At 50.1% G+C, this 12,786-nt stretch overlaps 1 protein-coding gene across 3 annotated transcripts; it reads left to right on the forward strand.

Moving 5' to 3' along the window:
• The first annotated feature begins 2,068 nt into the window (after nucleotides 1–2,068).
• Nucleotides 2,069–11,240, forward strand: LOC128276000 (PDZ domain-containing protein GIPC3). 3 transcript variants are annotated; one of them, XM_053014479.1, is made up of 6 exons: nucleotides 2,069–2,087; nucleotides 3,502–3,956; nucleotides 9,351–9,581; nucleotides 9,664–9,921; nucleotides 10,022–10,111; nucleotides 10,249–11,240. In XM_053014479.1, exons 2-6 carry the CDS (start codon nucleotides 3,624–3,626, stop codon nucleotides 10,399–10,401), a joined length of 1,065 nt encoding a protein of 354 aa, XP_052870439.1. In that variant the 5' UTR covers nucleotides 2,069–2,087; nucleotides 3,502–3,623; the 3' UTR covers nucleotides 10,402–11,240. The 3 variants fall into 3 exon arrangements, with proteins under 3 accessions (XP_052870439.1, XP_052870431.1, XP_052870446.1); XM_053014471.1 differs by lacking the exon at nucleotides 2,069–2,087 and adding an exon at nucleotides 2,124–2,439; XM_053014486.1 differs by lacking the exon at nucleotides 2,069–2,087 and adding an exon at nucleotides 2,588–2,728.
• Nucleotides 11,241–12,786: the final 1,546 nt, after the last annotated feature.

The raw sequence follows: 12,786 nt of genomic DNA on the forward strand, positions 1-12,786 counted from the left end.
CCTTTCAGAACATGGAAAACCCAATTCCAGGTCCAACAAACGACGGCGACAACGACGGGCACACAAATCAGATTCTCCATTTCCCTGCTCTTATCATTAGAATAAAAAAGGCAGAAAGAGCGAGAGAGAGAGAGAGAGGCGTGTTCAAAGAGATAGGAGATACAACACTTAAATCAACGGAAGATAGAACTATAGTGGAGCAATAAAAATTACATAAAAAACACAAGAACGAGCACGATGTGGCACGATGGCAGAAACACAAACACAGTGAGATTCGGCTCATTTATTCGAAAACCTTAGAAAAGGACAAACAACCCCTAGTATCGATACGGTGGAAATCACAAACAAACGTGACAACTAAAGCGAGAAAGAGAGAAATAGAGAGAGAGAAAAGAGAAAGAAAGAAAAGCAGAGAGAGAGAGAGAGAGGGTGGTTCAAGATGAAGAAAACACATCTGTACGAAATAAAAAAATTAATGAAATTATGTTACGATTCAAACTGTAGCACAACATATCTATTTCGTTGTTCGAAGAGTGTGAAGCTCTAGAATGTGTTGTCCCTTTGGTAAGTATGAGAAATTCAGCCCAATCGCACACTTCAAAACTTCGATCAAATTTTCGGGAAATTCATCCAATACCGCGCCGTATTCGCTGCGCCGTCGGGTACACTTTCTTGTGCTTGGGTGATTTATCGTTTCTACTCTCTACTGCACACCGCACACCTTTTGGGGCGTGTTTATTAGTTATAATATAATTTTCCAGAAAGGCACCACCACCACCACCTTATGTTTATTTATTAGTGCAACGTGGGGCGCCTCCAACAGGTCGTAACAGTTGATCAGCTGACTCGCATCTCGTCCGGCCCGCGTCACTAGCGAGGTAAACCAATTCGCCGTAAATGGCCGCTATTAGGGTGGTGTTTTACAGCAGCTGCTGCTGCTGCGTGGCCACGTCTCTCACAAGATCGCCCCAAAGCAAGGAGATCGTCAACGATGATCGCGTGGTTGCGCGGCACGCCGACCGGCATCGTAATGCGAAGAAGAAGAAGCCGATGAGGGACCGGTCGCTGACCTTGCATATATGGCCATTTTTTTCGTTCGTTCGTTTGCCCGTTCGATGCAGGTTGCCCCCGGCAGGGGCTGGTGCAACAACCTCGACGCGGAGTGGAGTCGATAGTCATCCGCTGAGCTATCACGTGGTGGTCCCCCGCGGGATACATACGTGGCAGGGGAGAGGGGGGACATTTTTGTCCCCGTTATTATTCTGATGCAAATTAACCGAAAACAGCGTGTAGCATACAATGGGCTCTTCGATGCTATGCAAATAGTGCTCCTAACGGATGAAAGCGGTCTCTAAAGCATGGCCGTGTATCAGCATATTAACACTCATTAAAATAAAAATGGACAATGCGAGGGGGTACAGAGCATGCGTCCCCCGGTGGCCGGGAATGCGATGGGATACTTTATATGGTCCCACTTTTGTTGTGCGGCCCTGCTGAGATCAGCACTTCAGCCCCGTATGGGGAAGTGCTGACGATCGGTTCAACAATAAACAGCTAGCGAGTGAGCAAACACACACACACACACACAAACACATCGGCACACCAGCAGCCTCACGAAGTGGCCTTGCCCAGAAGTTCCAGAACCCTTTGAAGTGAATGGTCCGAAAACGGTATGCTTTATGCTGGGCACTGCTGGTTAAAGCGCCCAGTACCGATGGCCCGCACGCAGGTGCAACGGAAGTGAAGTCTACACACACACCACCAGCCACTGGCCATCGGAAGTTTCCGAAGCACGGTAACGGTAACCCCGTCAGCGCGAGAAAGCCCACCACGGCCACCAGCAAGCTATGTCTTGTTCCTGGATCTCTGGCTGCTCCGGAATCGTGATCGCGGATCGCGGATACGGATACGGACACGATCGTGTCTGTGTGTGTAAGTGGTCTCGCGGGTTCGGGTTTCCCGGGCCACCCCCCGACGAGTTGGCCTCGCTCGCTCTCGCTCGCACATTTCACTTCCAGTTCGCGCGCACACTCAGCTCGGGGCCTGCGTTCGCTGCTCGCGGCCAGTCATTAACCAGTTGGCGAACGGTACGCACTCGTGTAGTCGCAAAGCCGCCGTTTTTCGAAGAGACCGGACCGGACCGGAATCCCAAGAGTTTCGTGCGCCTGCACAGATCCCGGTTCCGCGGGGGGAAATGGTGGTGACGGCGAGCAAACAGTGAAAACTGTGGGACGTTCAACGGCACAAAACGGAACAGAACTGCGTGGAATAACGGCTCTAACGTGCCGTCGAAAGCGCCACTTCACGGTCACGTCACGTCACGGGCGGTGTGTAATCGACGTCCGCGCTTCCCCAACTCTTCCATACCCCCCACCAGCCGGCCATCGACGACGAACGAAACGTGTCCGAAGGCGGGAACGTACGAAGAAAAGAATTACGGTTGGTTCTCAGAGCAGCTTTTCGCCGCCGTACACGTGGGATTGCTGGTGCCGGTGCCGGTGCCGGTGTGTGTGTGTGTGCGTGGTTTAGTTTGACCAGGGGGAGGGGGGAGGGTTGGTAAATAGTTAATTTTCAGCTGTAGCGGCTGGAAAAACCCGCACGCGTGCGGTCAAGTGAAACACGACATTTTCACCCGACACACTTGCGATACGCAATACCTTTGAGGTTTCGAGCGAGTTTCCAAAGCCCAGTGCACGCGTGCCCCTGTGTGTGTGCGTGAATGTCCAAGGTAGTGTGATTGGATCGTGCAACAATTTTCTGCATCCGGTGAAAAAGAGGTGTTTCTCGACGACGGGGACACTAATGCGGAGGGGACACTCTACTGTACAGCTCCAGCACCCTCGCCCCCCCCTGTGACCTGTGGTCACACTTGTAGAGCAAGCTCTTTGGAAATTGGCGTAGTGTGTGTGTGTATAGAATCGCTTTTCGATTGGTTTCACTGGCGGCCTCTAGGATTCCGCTATCGCCTGCTGTTGCTGCTGCTACGGGTGACAAAACATGGCGGAATTTGCTCTTATCTCGAGTGCGCCCTGAGTGCGTGTACAGTGTGTGTGTGTGTGTGTGTGTGTTTTCTATTGTGTGCTTAACTATCTGGGCGGAAAAGCTCGCGATAAGAAGCACGCTCGCGACGACGACGATAACCGTGTCAAAACGAGGGTGCCAAAGTGTAAAAAAGAAAACTTGCTCAATATCCGCAGCAGGTCGGCTGTGTAAACTCGTTTAATTTCGTATTCGTTTTGGTTTCACAAATTTTCTACAGATACTTTTGTTTTTGTCCTCTTTCTCAATTTTTCCCTCATATCCTCCCGACCCAGCAGACACTGTAAAATTATTTACCGTACCTGCTCCGTAAGCAGGGCTAGACACGGAGATAGGGACCGAAACCACCTCTTTCTCTCTCTCTTTCTCTCTCTTTGGTGTGTTCTGTGTTTAACATTGATCCTTTCCTGTCGTCCTTTCCTTGGCAAAATAAACCTCACACCCGGACCCGTCTCGGTTCAGAGTGTGCCACCCAGAGACCGTGGCCGTGACCGCGAAAGTGATCATTCGTAGTCGTTCAGTGAGTCGGCATACCAGCGACCGTACGCGAGGCGACAGAGAGAGAGACGAAGGCGCCGACGAAGATGCCGTTGTTCAATAAGAAAAGCACGAAAATATCGAATCCCTCGCCACCGATGACCAAGGATCCGCATCATCACGCGTACCACCACGATAACAACAACTACAAAAACCCTCCGATCCCTACAGCGCCCTCGATCCACGACAGCATGAGCAACGGCGGCGGCGGCGGCGTCGGCGTCGGTGGCCACGTCGACTCGACGACCGTCACTAAGCCCCAGCTGGTCTTCAACTGCCAGCTGGCCCACGGCAGCCCGACCGGCTTCATCACCGGCTTTGCCAGCGTCAAGGAGCTGTACCAGAAGATTGCCGAATGCTACGACTTTTCGCTGGACGAGGTAAGTACTCGGTTTTGCTTCCTTGCTTACGCGCAAAATTCGGGCTGCTTCACCTCCCCTTTCAGCATACTGTGTCGAACCGCGCACCGGGGTCTGGCTTTATCTTATCTTTGCATTGTTTGGTGTGGTGGCTTTAATCAGTGTCCGTTGTACCGTGCGGGCAATCCGCGACCACCTCCGCTTATCACGCGCTGTCAACACAAGGAGGTGTTATAAACACGGGGACCGCAGCACGCATTCCCCGCTCAACAAGTAATCAATCAAGCCGCCGCAACAACGGGGAGACACACTCATCATGTTGCGATCGCGTAGCCTCCTTGATTGGGCAATTACTAGCACCCGCGACACGTCAGACAATGTAGAACCATGTTGAAAACACACTCCCGACAACACGACGGCTACCAATCAAAAGTGTCGTGTCACACAAAACGTGCACACCGAACGAAAAAAAAATAAATTGTGGTCGGCCGGAGATAGCTAACAGCGAAATCTTCAGCAAATATGAGGTCCATCGCCCGGTCTTAATCGTATCTCAATTTCTCGATTTTTCAATCGATCATAATCCGTTTTGCTTTTCTCGAACCCTAAGTTCCGAATGGGGAGCAAAAACACAACAAGTTGGCTGAAATGGAGTCTTCGAAGTTCAAAAATGGTTGCTGGCCCCTCTTCTGGTTGGCCACGTTGCGCAACGGAGCTGCTGGTACTTCTGTGTGTCTTCCCGCTTCGGTCGGTCGGACTGCTTTGAACACCGGGTTGGGCACCTTGTGTTTTCGTCTATATGTTACGCGCGGAATGCTTTGATTATTGTTGTTACTGCGGCTCCCCCCGGGGTAGGGCGATCTTCCGGAAGCCAGTTTGATCGTTTGGGAAAACCATTTTCCATCGGTTCCATCGTGGATGTAACGTTTTCGATTGGCTCGGAAAGTCGATTGAAGGCAGTAGTTGCTGCTTCCCGCTACCGTAATCAATGGGCCGAGATTACGGTGGGCTGTGAATCACATTCACCAAAAATGATGACGCCAACGGGGTTTGAAAATTGGGTCGATGAAGTGAACCACTTTTCAAACGGCTGACTCAATCGACCGGCCTCCCGGACTCTTTTATCAATCCCCTGTTCTTCTGCCAGGGAAGGCCACGCGCACCCGGCAATCACCATCGGATCGCAGGCAGTTTGGACCGGGTCGGGCCGGGAGAATCTGCGAGCATATAAATCAACGGGACATTCGGTTCGGCACCACCTCATCAACCTGCTTTTTGTGGGATTCTCTTTCATCTCTTCTTTCCTGCTCGCCAGATCATGTGGAGTTTTCCCGGTTTTCTAGGTAGACGGTAACGTTTTTTTTTGTGCGGCCGAAGTAAATTGGGGCCACGCGTTACCCACCCGGCCCGAAAATGTAGGTCCGCCCGGTTCGGGAAAACAGAGCTCACACACAGCAAACTTGTTCGGTTTGCGAGGCTCGAGCCGCTTGAACAACAACATGAACATCGAAATGCCCCGAAGCTGCGCCGGGAAGAAGGTTGTCCAGTTATACGGTACTCGACGGGGAAGAAGATGGAACAGACCTCTCTCGATTCTCTCGCTCGATATAACCTGATTTGGAATGGTGCGCCTTCGAACAGCTGGGCTACCGACCGACCTCCTGCCACTGCGGTTCTTCGCTCTTATTTGGCCACACTGGGCAGGTGGCAGGTGGAGTCTTTTGAGGCTTGTGGCGCTACCCAAGAAGCGGGAGCAACAGAAATTATTATTATTTATTATTATAAGAACGGACAGAGCCTTATTAAGCGCACAACTTAATGTTTCGCAGTCAAATTCAAACTGTCAAAGTTCGAACTGACGTGTCTGTTGCTTAGAAACCGATTAATCGGCGCAGCGCAGACGGATGATCTACGGACAAATGCAAATAATAAAAATATATGCTTTATGTCACGCCATTGTGTGATCTTCACACTTCATTCCAGCAACAAACAATGCTCTGCACCGGTGCAGTCCATTGGGAATGGAATTATGCAAAACCGGAGTGAGTGAGTCGAATGCAAAGAAGTGGTTGTCCTTCACGGATTCCCATTGCACCGGGCACCGTCGGTTGGAATGCTGCCATAAAACGGAAGAATGTTAACAAGATGTGTATCACACCGTGTCTAGGGTGGTGCCGACTATTTGCAGCACTTCAAATGAACCGTGGCCGCGGCCAACCAAACCCCTACAGCGAGAAAGAAAGGTTGCTGTAAACAAGTTTTGTTACTTGGCCACTGGCCACACCACACATTAGGATCGGGAGAAAGTGTCGACTCACTGTATGCACACAACCCCGATCCCCGAGACCGATGCGACAATCTTGTGAAATGTGATCCGCATCAAATCAAGATCTCATCACCGGAATGCAAACTTTCGAGGCGCGCGCATACTTTGTAGCGAGCATCGGAAACGGACTTTTTGAGCAGGTCCGAGAAGACATCCTTAGGTCGTCCGCGCTGTGCGAGGGGTAGCCTTTTTTGACGGGTTTGGTATTTTTCCACTTTGCGCCACTCTCACTCTGGAGACGGCGCGGACCCTCGGTAAATGGCCATTATCGGCAACACGCCGTAACACTCTCTCCCTATCGCTCCGACCGTCGGTGTACGTAGAATCAAAGTGAGGTGCTCGGTTGGTACCTCCCTACCGGTGCCAGTTGCGGTAATTTGGTTTCCAGTGAAAAATGGTAAAACGAGTGGCACCAACTTTCTCTAACCGCGCGCTGTGGAGTTCGGAGTCTGGATGGATGGACGGAAGGCGTGCTTCGATGCGATGCATCTCATAAAAAATTGGCACTGAGTAGTGTACTCAATGTGTCGTATTATGGTAGGTTTTACTGTGGCTTTGCTAATTGTTTATTACGATATTATTTTGGCTCCAATCTAACGTTTTGTTTGAGTGTCCCAACGAGCTGCATGTATTTATAAATGCAAATGTGCATCATCCTGTAGTGCTCTTCTACGTTTCTGTGGGTGGATTAAAGCAGCCACGTCATTGCGACACTGAAGCTCAACCGTGAGAAGCCATCTTTGGTCCAAACATCACGTTTTCCGAATGTCACAGACTGTTGAACTACCAAACACGTGCAACCTCTGGTTAAACTTAAACAAAACTTAAGTGAAAATAGGGTTGTGTGTGCAACCGAAACCCACCGATAGCTCGTCGCGCACGTGCAAAATACCGAGTGAAGGTAAATTAAATGGATGAAAGCATAGCGCCCCCCACGGGAGGGGTTGACATAGAGGCGCCAAGCCACTCTTCACGCGTTTCCCCTTTACGGAAACGCGTGCAGATGTATTTATTTTGAGCTCAATTAAATTAGAAAGTAACGTGGCTGCAGTCAGCCTGCGCTCCACAGCCTATCCGTCACCGTCACCGAGTGGCCGGGCGATCGATAATTTTGTCCAATAAGCTGCGCTCCGATCTGCTGGCTGGCTGGCTGGGTGTGTACGCCACTATTGGTAGGGTTTCATTTTCTTAGCCTTTGCATCCCCTTCGGGTTTGTAGCGTAATTCTCGGCCGCCGGCAGAGAGAATCGGCTCGGCGTTCACCTCACATGGCGCTGACGCGCTTTCGTCCGCGACCTCCGCGGCTGTACTTTCGTAATTTCACCAACTTAATCCGGTTCCCGGCACAAAACTGCACCGATGAACCGGAACCAGAACCGGTGATGGTTGGCTCCGGAGTGACAAGCGGTTGTTAATCAAACACCTCTTTGCGTCCGTAAATAATATGTTGCAAATATGTGCAACTACGAGATAGTACGATAGTTTTAAAGCAAACACTGAGGATGGATATGCAAAAAGCCAGGTTTTCAGTCGTGTCCAACAACCGGCATGTTTTTAGATATAGGGTACCCCGTTGCACAGGGTAAAAGAAATACGAAAAAAAGTTCCGCGCGCCACAGCAACTGAACCATAGGAATCACGCTCTGTTTGACGCGACACTTGATGCCGGCGGATTGACCCGGCTCCCCGGCTCGGCCCGGCCCGGGACACCCATGTGTGGTGTACATCGAGCTCAACCGTGCGCGTGTTTGTGTGTGTCGGGGGAATTGACTGCCGCCCGGCTTACAGACGGTTCCGGCCCGCTAGGTTTACTTCCGCTCACCTGTGGCTCAACCTGGTCGGCCGAGGAGGGTAACGAGCCGAATTCATGCTATTTAGCTCGCACCATGAAGTTCAGCCTCACTGCAGCGACACGTGATATCGCCTGGGGGTGGCCGGTGGAGAAACCCGTGAAGGAAAGCCTGTTCGGTTTTGGGTGTTGATCCACTGCGATCACGACGCTCTACAGAAGGATCTTTTGAAGGATCTTTTCTGTTGGGTTGCTACGTAACGGCTCTGCACCTCCGTGCGTTTCGGTGTGAAGAGAGATTACGAAAACTATTCAGTTGGAAAAGAAATGGAGAGAAAAAGAGACGAAGCCCTAGAGACAGTGGAAAAGTGGTCAATATTTATTGCTTCTTCTTTGGAATTGGAAAATCATACACACACCTGGCGCACCGCTCTCTCACAGGCACACACACACACACACACACAGAGAGCTGTGAGAGGTCATTTGGCAGAAAAGTCGGTCAGTAGCGGCCGCAAGAAGCGGCACTTACCAGGTGATCGTTGGCGGGGGAATTTTCCTCACGCGCACCCAAAGCGCAACAATGAATAATAATGAATTGCACACGAATCCCCGCTCACACGCTCTCTCTCTCTCGCTCGCTGTCGATTTTTCGGTGATGTTGGAATTTTGTTCGCTAGGCGGAAGATCGGTTCAATCTTTCCACGAGATGACCAAATTGGCTAGCTCCGAGCTCCGAGCTCCGAGCTCTGTTTTAGTGGTGGTGTGCAGTTGGTTTTCCATTTGTTTTCCTGCACGCAATAGAGAGATGCGTGTGGCGGGGTGCCCGATCAGCAGTGTGAGTTCCTCACAGCCTGGTTTGCATATGACACACAGCGTCTTCTGATCGCGTGGTGCACTCCGCAGTGATCGACTCCACTCCGTACGGCACTAACGCTCCTCTCGCTAGAAGATTATTCCAAGAAAAGCGTCGTGACGCGTGTAACAATATTTGACCATTGATTCTAGGATTTAAATGGTGCTTTGTGTATTAGTTTTGAAGCTTTTTGGTAGAGGCTCACTGTAAGAGGTGACTAGTGTACATAGTCGGTAGTGGCACGCTTGCAGTTGAAACTGTTTTGTAGCACACCCCATAAAACTTTACCCAACCCGAAACACCCGAAGCCCGTGTGTGTGTGTATGTACATATACGTCTTGCCAATCACACCGCAGTAACACAGGGTAGGAGGATCGTGCTTGTCCGCAAACACTGCGTTATCTTCCGCGTTGCCCGCGTTAATATATCTCGTCTCGTTTCGTTTTAGATTCTGTTCTGTACACTAAACTCGCACAAGGTCGACATGAGCAACCTGCTGGGAGGCCAGATCGGGCTGAACGATTTCATTTTCGCACACAAAAAGGGCCGCCCCAAGGAGGTGGAGATCGTGAAGTCGGAGGATGCGCTCGGGCTGACGATCACGGATAATGGGGCCGGGTACGCCTTCATCAAGCGAATCAAGAGCGGAAGTGTCATTGATAGGATCCCCCACATACAGGTAAGTCGCGCTACGGTTGATGCGGTTGCTGGACCGTGGACATTAGTGATCTCTCTGTCTCTGTGTCGCGCGCACTGTGTAGATTGGTGATCATATCGAGAAACTGGACGGCATCAATGTGGTGGGCAAACGGCACTACGAAGTGGCGCGCATGCTGAAGGATATCCCAACGGGGTCCACGTTTACCATCCGGCTCGTGGAACCGATGAAGAGCGGCTTCCAGGGAATCGCACCCCGCAAGGGGACGGCCGGCGGTAAGCCGGGCAAGCAGCAGGCGTACGGTAGCGGCAAAGAAACGCTTCGGTTTAAGGCTAACGGGAATGCGGCCATCGAAGACGAGGTAAGCAGGGCCGCGGTGGATCAGCCGACCACCAAAGCGCCTCCCCCCCCCGGCGATTGCGTACTCCATTTTTATGCGTTTCTTCCTACGTTTTTTGCAGCACGATGATGCGACGCAATGTGGAATTGATGCCATTAACTCACTGCTCGACTCCTTCATGGGAATCAACGATAGTGAACTAGCCACTCAAGTGAGCCACATAACAAATAACGCATCAACCACCGCGCACCTCGGCGATGGTGCGGTGTGTGAATAATGCCACTAATTGCACTTTTTCCACCCCGTCTCTCTCTCTCTCTCTCTCTCTGTGTGTTTCGTACCAAACAGATTTGGGACCTAGGTAGCAACAAAATAAACTCGATGGACTTTGCGGAAGCGATAGATGCTTCCGACCTAGAGGCCTTCGGTTTTACCGACGATTTTATCATCGAACTGTGGGGCGCCATTACCGACGCTCGTCAGGGCCGTTACAAGCGATAAAAACGGATGCTGCACCGATCCGAGTGTGAAATGAACCTTAGAACATACGGTGATACGGTGTGAGCAAGAGAGGGCAAGGCATCGGCGCTGGTTCAGTGAAACGTACGCACGGTACTAGGAGATTAGAAGCTTCTTCCAAGGGAGCGAGGAAGCTAACACTGTCCCACGCAAAAAGGACGAAGCAGGAGGAGAAAACAAGGAGCATTTACCCGAGCCCGGCGGATCGCGCGTTTCGGTGAGGGTGACCCCAATCGGACCGCACCTACGCGCACCGTGAGCCCGATGAATTGTGATGTGTTTTAAACAACCTACTACAAGAACAAAAACGAACCGCAACAACCTACTACCTAACTTAACTACTATTTCTGCTACACTGGAACCCCCATTCATCATTAGAAACATCTTGTACTAATTTTATAAGTAGAAAGCAAAAGTGCGAACGGAACGACGCAATCAGGGTTGCATTCCACTATTAGTTGTAAACAAAATTACGACCCCCAATTTACCATTCCGGTTGATAACGGTGCGGCAGCATATCTTGACTATTCGAGCTTCGTTGATAAGAGCCAAACACGTCGGGGTATCAAAGCGGCGGCAGCAGCAGAGTCAGACGAGGGGCTAGTGTGTTTTTTAATTGTATAATGTTATTGTGTAAATGGTATATTTGTGTGTAACGATCGTGGGACGCTGTTGTTGGATCGATCGATCGATGAACTGATGCAACGTGGATGCGGTGTGGTACACGGCGGTAAAAAAGGTGATTACGGTTCGTAGATGGCGCATGTTTAAAAGAGCAACAGCATATTTTAGCTAACTAAATTCTAAGCGTAATAAAAAGTATTGTTGTAACAGTAGCTTCGAGGCTGGCTTTGTTTCCGCTGTGACGATCGATCGGCCGACGCGCCGTCGATGTAAACAAACATGAACCTTACTCTTTCAAGATCTAAAAAACCGGAGATCCAGAGAATTTTCCAACGAAACAAACTCTGAAGTTTCGATCGAAGCGTTTCGAAACGCTTCCGTGACTTGTATGCGAGTGATCGTCAGCAAGCTTTCCAAAGAGCTTTTTCCATCAAAGCAACCTTTTTTCCACCTATTTTTGCATCGGTGAAAAGATTTTTGCATCGGCAGATGAAAAGTACAGGGTGAGCCATTTCAGATTATCTTTTTCATTTGGTTATAAAACAAAAAAGGGCTTAATATTTTTCGATGGTTGAACATTTATTCGAGAGGTTCATTCATTAATTTTTTTTAAATACAATTTTGGTTGCTGAAAATAGGGAAATATGAAAAACTTATTTCCAGAGTGATGGACTTCAAGTAAAACTCAACTTCGCGTTTCCTCGAGCGTCATTTTGCTATAGTTTTCTCTTTCTGCCTTCTCTCTTGCTGCTATCTGCTTTCTCTGTTGCTATAGCAGAATGACGCTCGAGTAAACGCTTGAGTTACCGTTTGAGTTCCATGATAAGGGGGAATATTCTAAAAGCTTATTTCCTCCTCATGTTAAGAAGCAGAATTGGCGCTTTTTGTGTTCGGAAAACCCACACGTCGTGCCAGAGAAGCTAATGCATCAAAGAATGAAAAAGAGAATGGCTCACCCTGTAATAATCTTATGTGTGTATTGTGAGTCTGTGGGCGTAGCTGATAACTACATCTCAAGGTTCGCGCTCACGATAAGATGTATCATCGTGTGGCGATAAATTGGCCAAATTGGCCGAACAGATTGTTGATTGATCACGATTGATCATTGGCGATTGACTATTAATAGACTGATTTATCTCCCTCTTGACCTCTTGCTGCTATGGGGTAGCTTGTTCGTCACGGCATGTACTCGCCGAAGTGCGATAAGTTGTCGGAAATCATTTGCTCTTTACGTGACTTTCGCGTGAGGCAATAATTAAGCGAAAAGAAGAGCACGGCAAGGTTGAAAGGGTAAAGAAACCTGTCAGCCTTTGATCGAAGCGCGTCATTGGTGGCTTCCGGAACGCGGAAGTTTCTGTTGCCCTCTGACCCACCGCGGTCCCATCTGGGCGGTGGGCAAGCAAGCGTAATGATGACCATCGACGACTCCATTTTCCGAAGGGTGCGCGTACGCCTTAGTATATCCTTTAGCATCACATCGCAGGCACTGGGCTCTGTGAGCGAACAAATGCTTCAGGCCGAACCTTGGCCGATGGGAGAACGGAAGGCCACAGGCTGAACTTGAAACGGTGTCTCTTTCTGAAAGTACTCACTAGCCGGACGGCGGACGATTTCGGTGTCGGACGGCACATGGGGCGATGTTTATTTTTTGACGTGTGGTTTTTACTCGTCTTCGTCGTTCGTCCGTTCCCCATATAATTGTGTCACGTTTGGGCCGCCTTGCCGTGAGACCGGGAAGGTCGG

Source organism: Anopheles cruzii, chromosome 2 (assembly GCF_943734635.1).
Source record: "Anopheles cruzii chromosome 2, idAnoCruzAS_RS32_06, whole genome shotgun sequence".
Classification (NCBI taxonomy): domain Eukaryota; kingdom Metazoa; phylum Arthropoda; class Insecta; order Diptera; family Culicidae; genus Anopheles; species Anopheles cruzii.

Bases quoted from the DNA above. Each gene is read 5' to 3' on its own strand.
- LOC128276000 (XM_053014479.1), top strand. From the start codon at position 3,624: ATGCCGTTGTTCAATAAGAAAAGCACGAAAATATCGAATCCCTCGCCA. The intron at 9,582-9,663 runs GTAAGTCGCGCT...CGCACTGTGTAG, and splicing joins ATAGGATCCCCCACATACAG to ATTGGTGATCATATCGAGAA. The intron at 10,112-10,248 runs GTGAGCCACATA...CGTACCAAACAG, and splicing joins ATAGTGAACTAGCCACTCAA to ATTTGGGACCTAGGTAGCAA.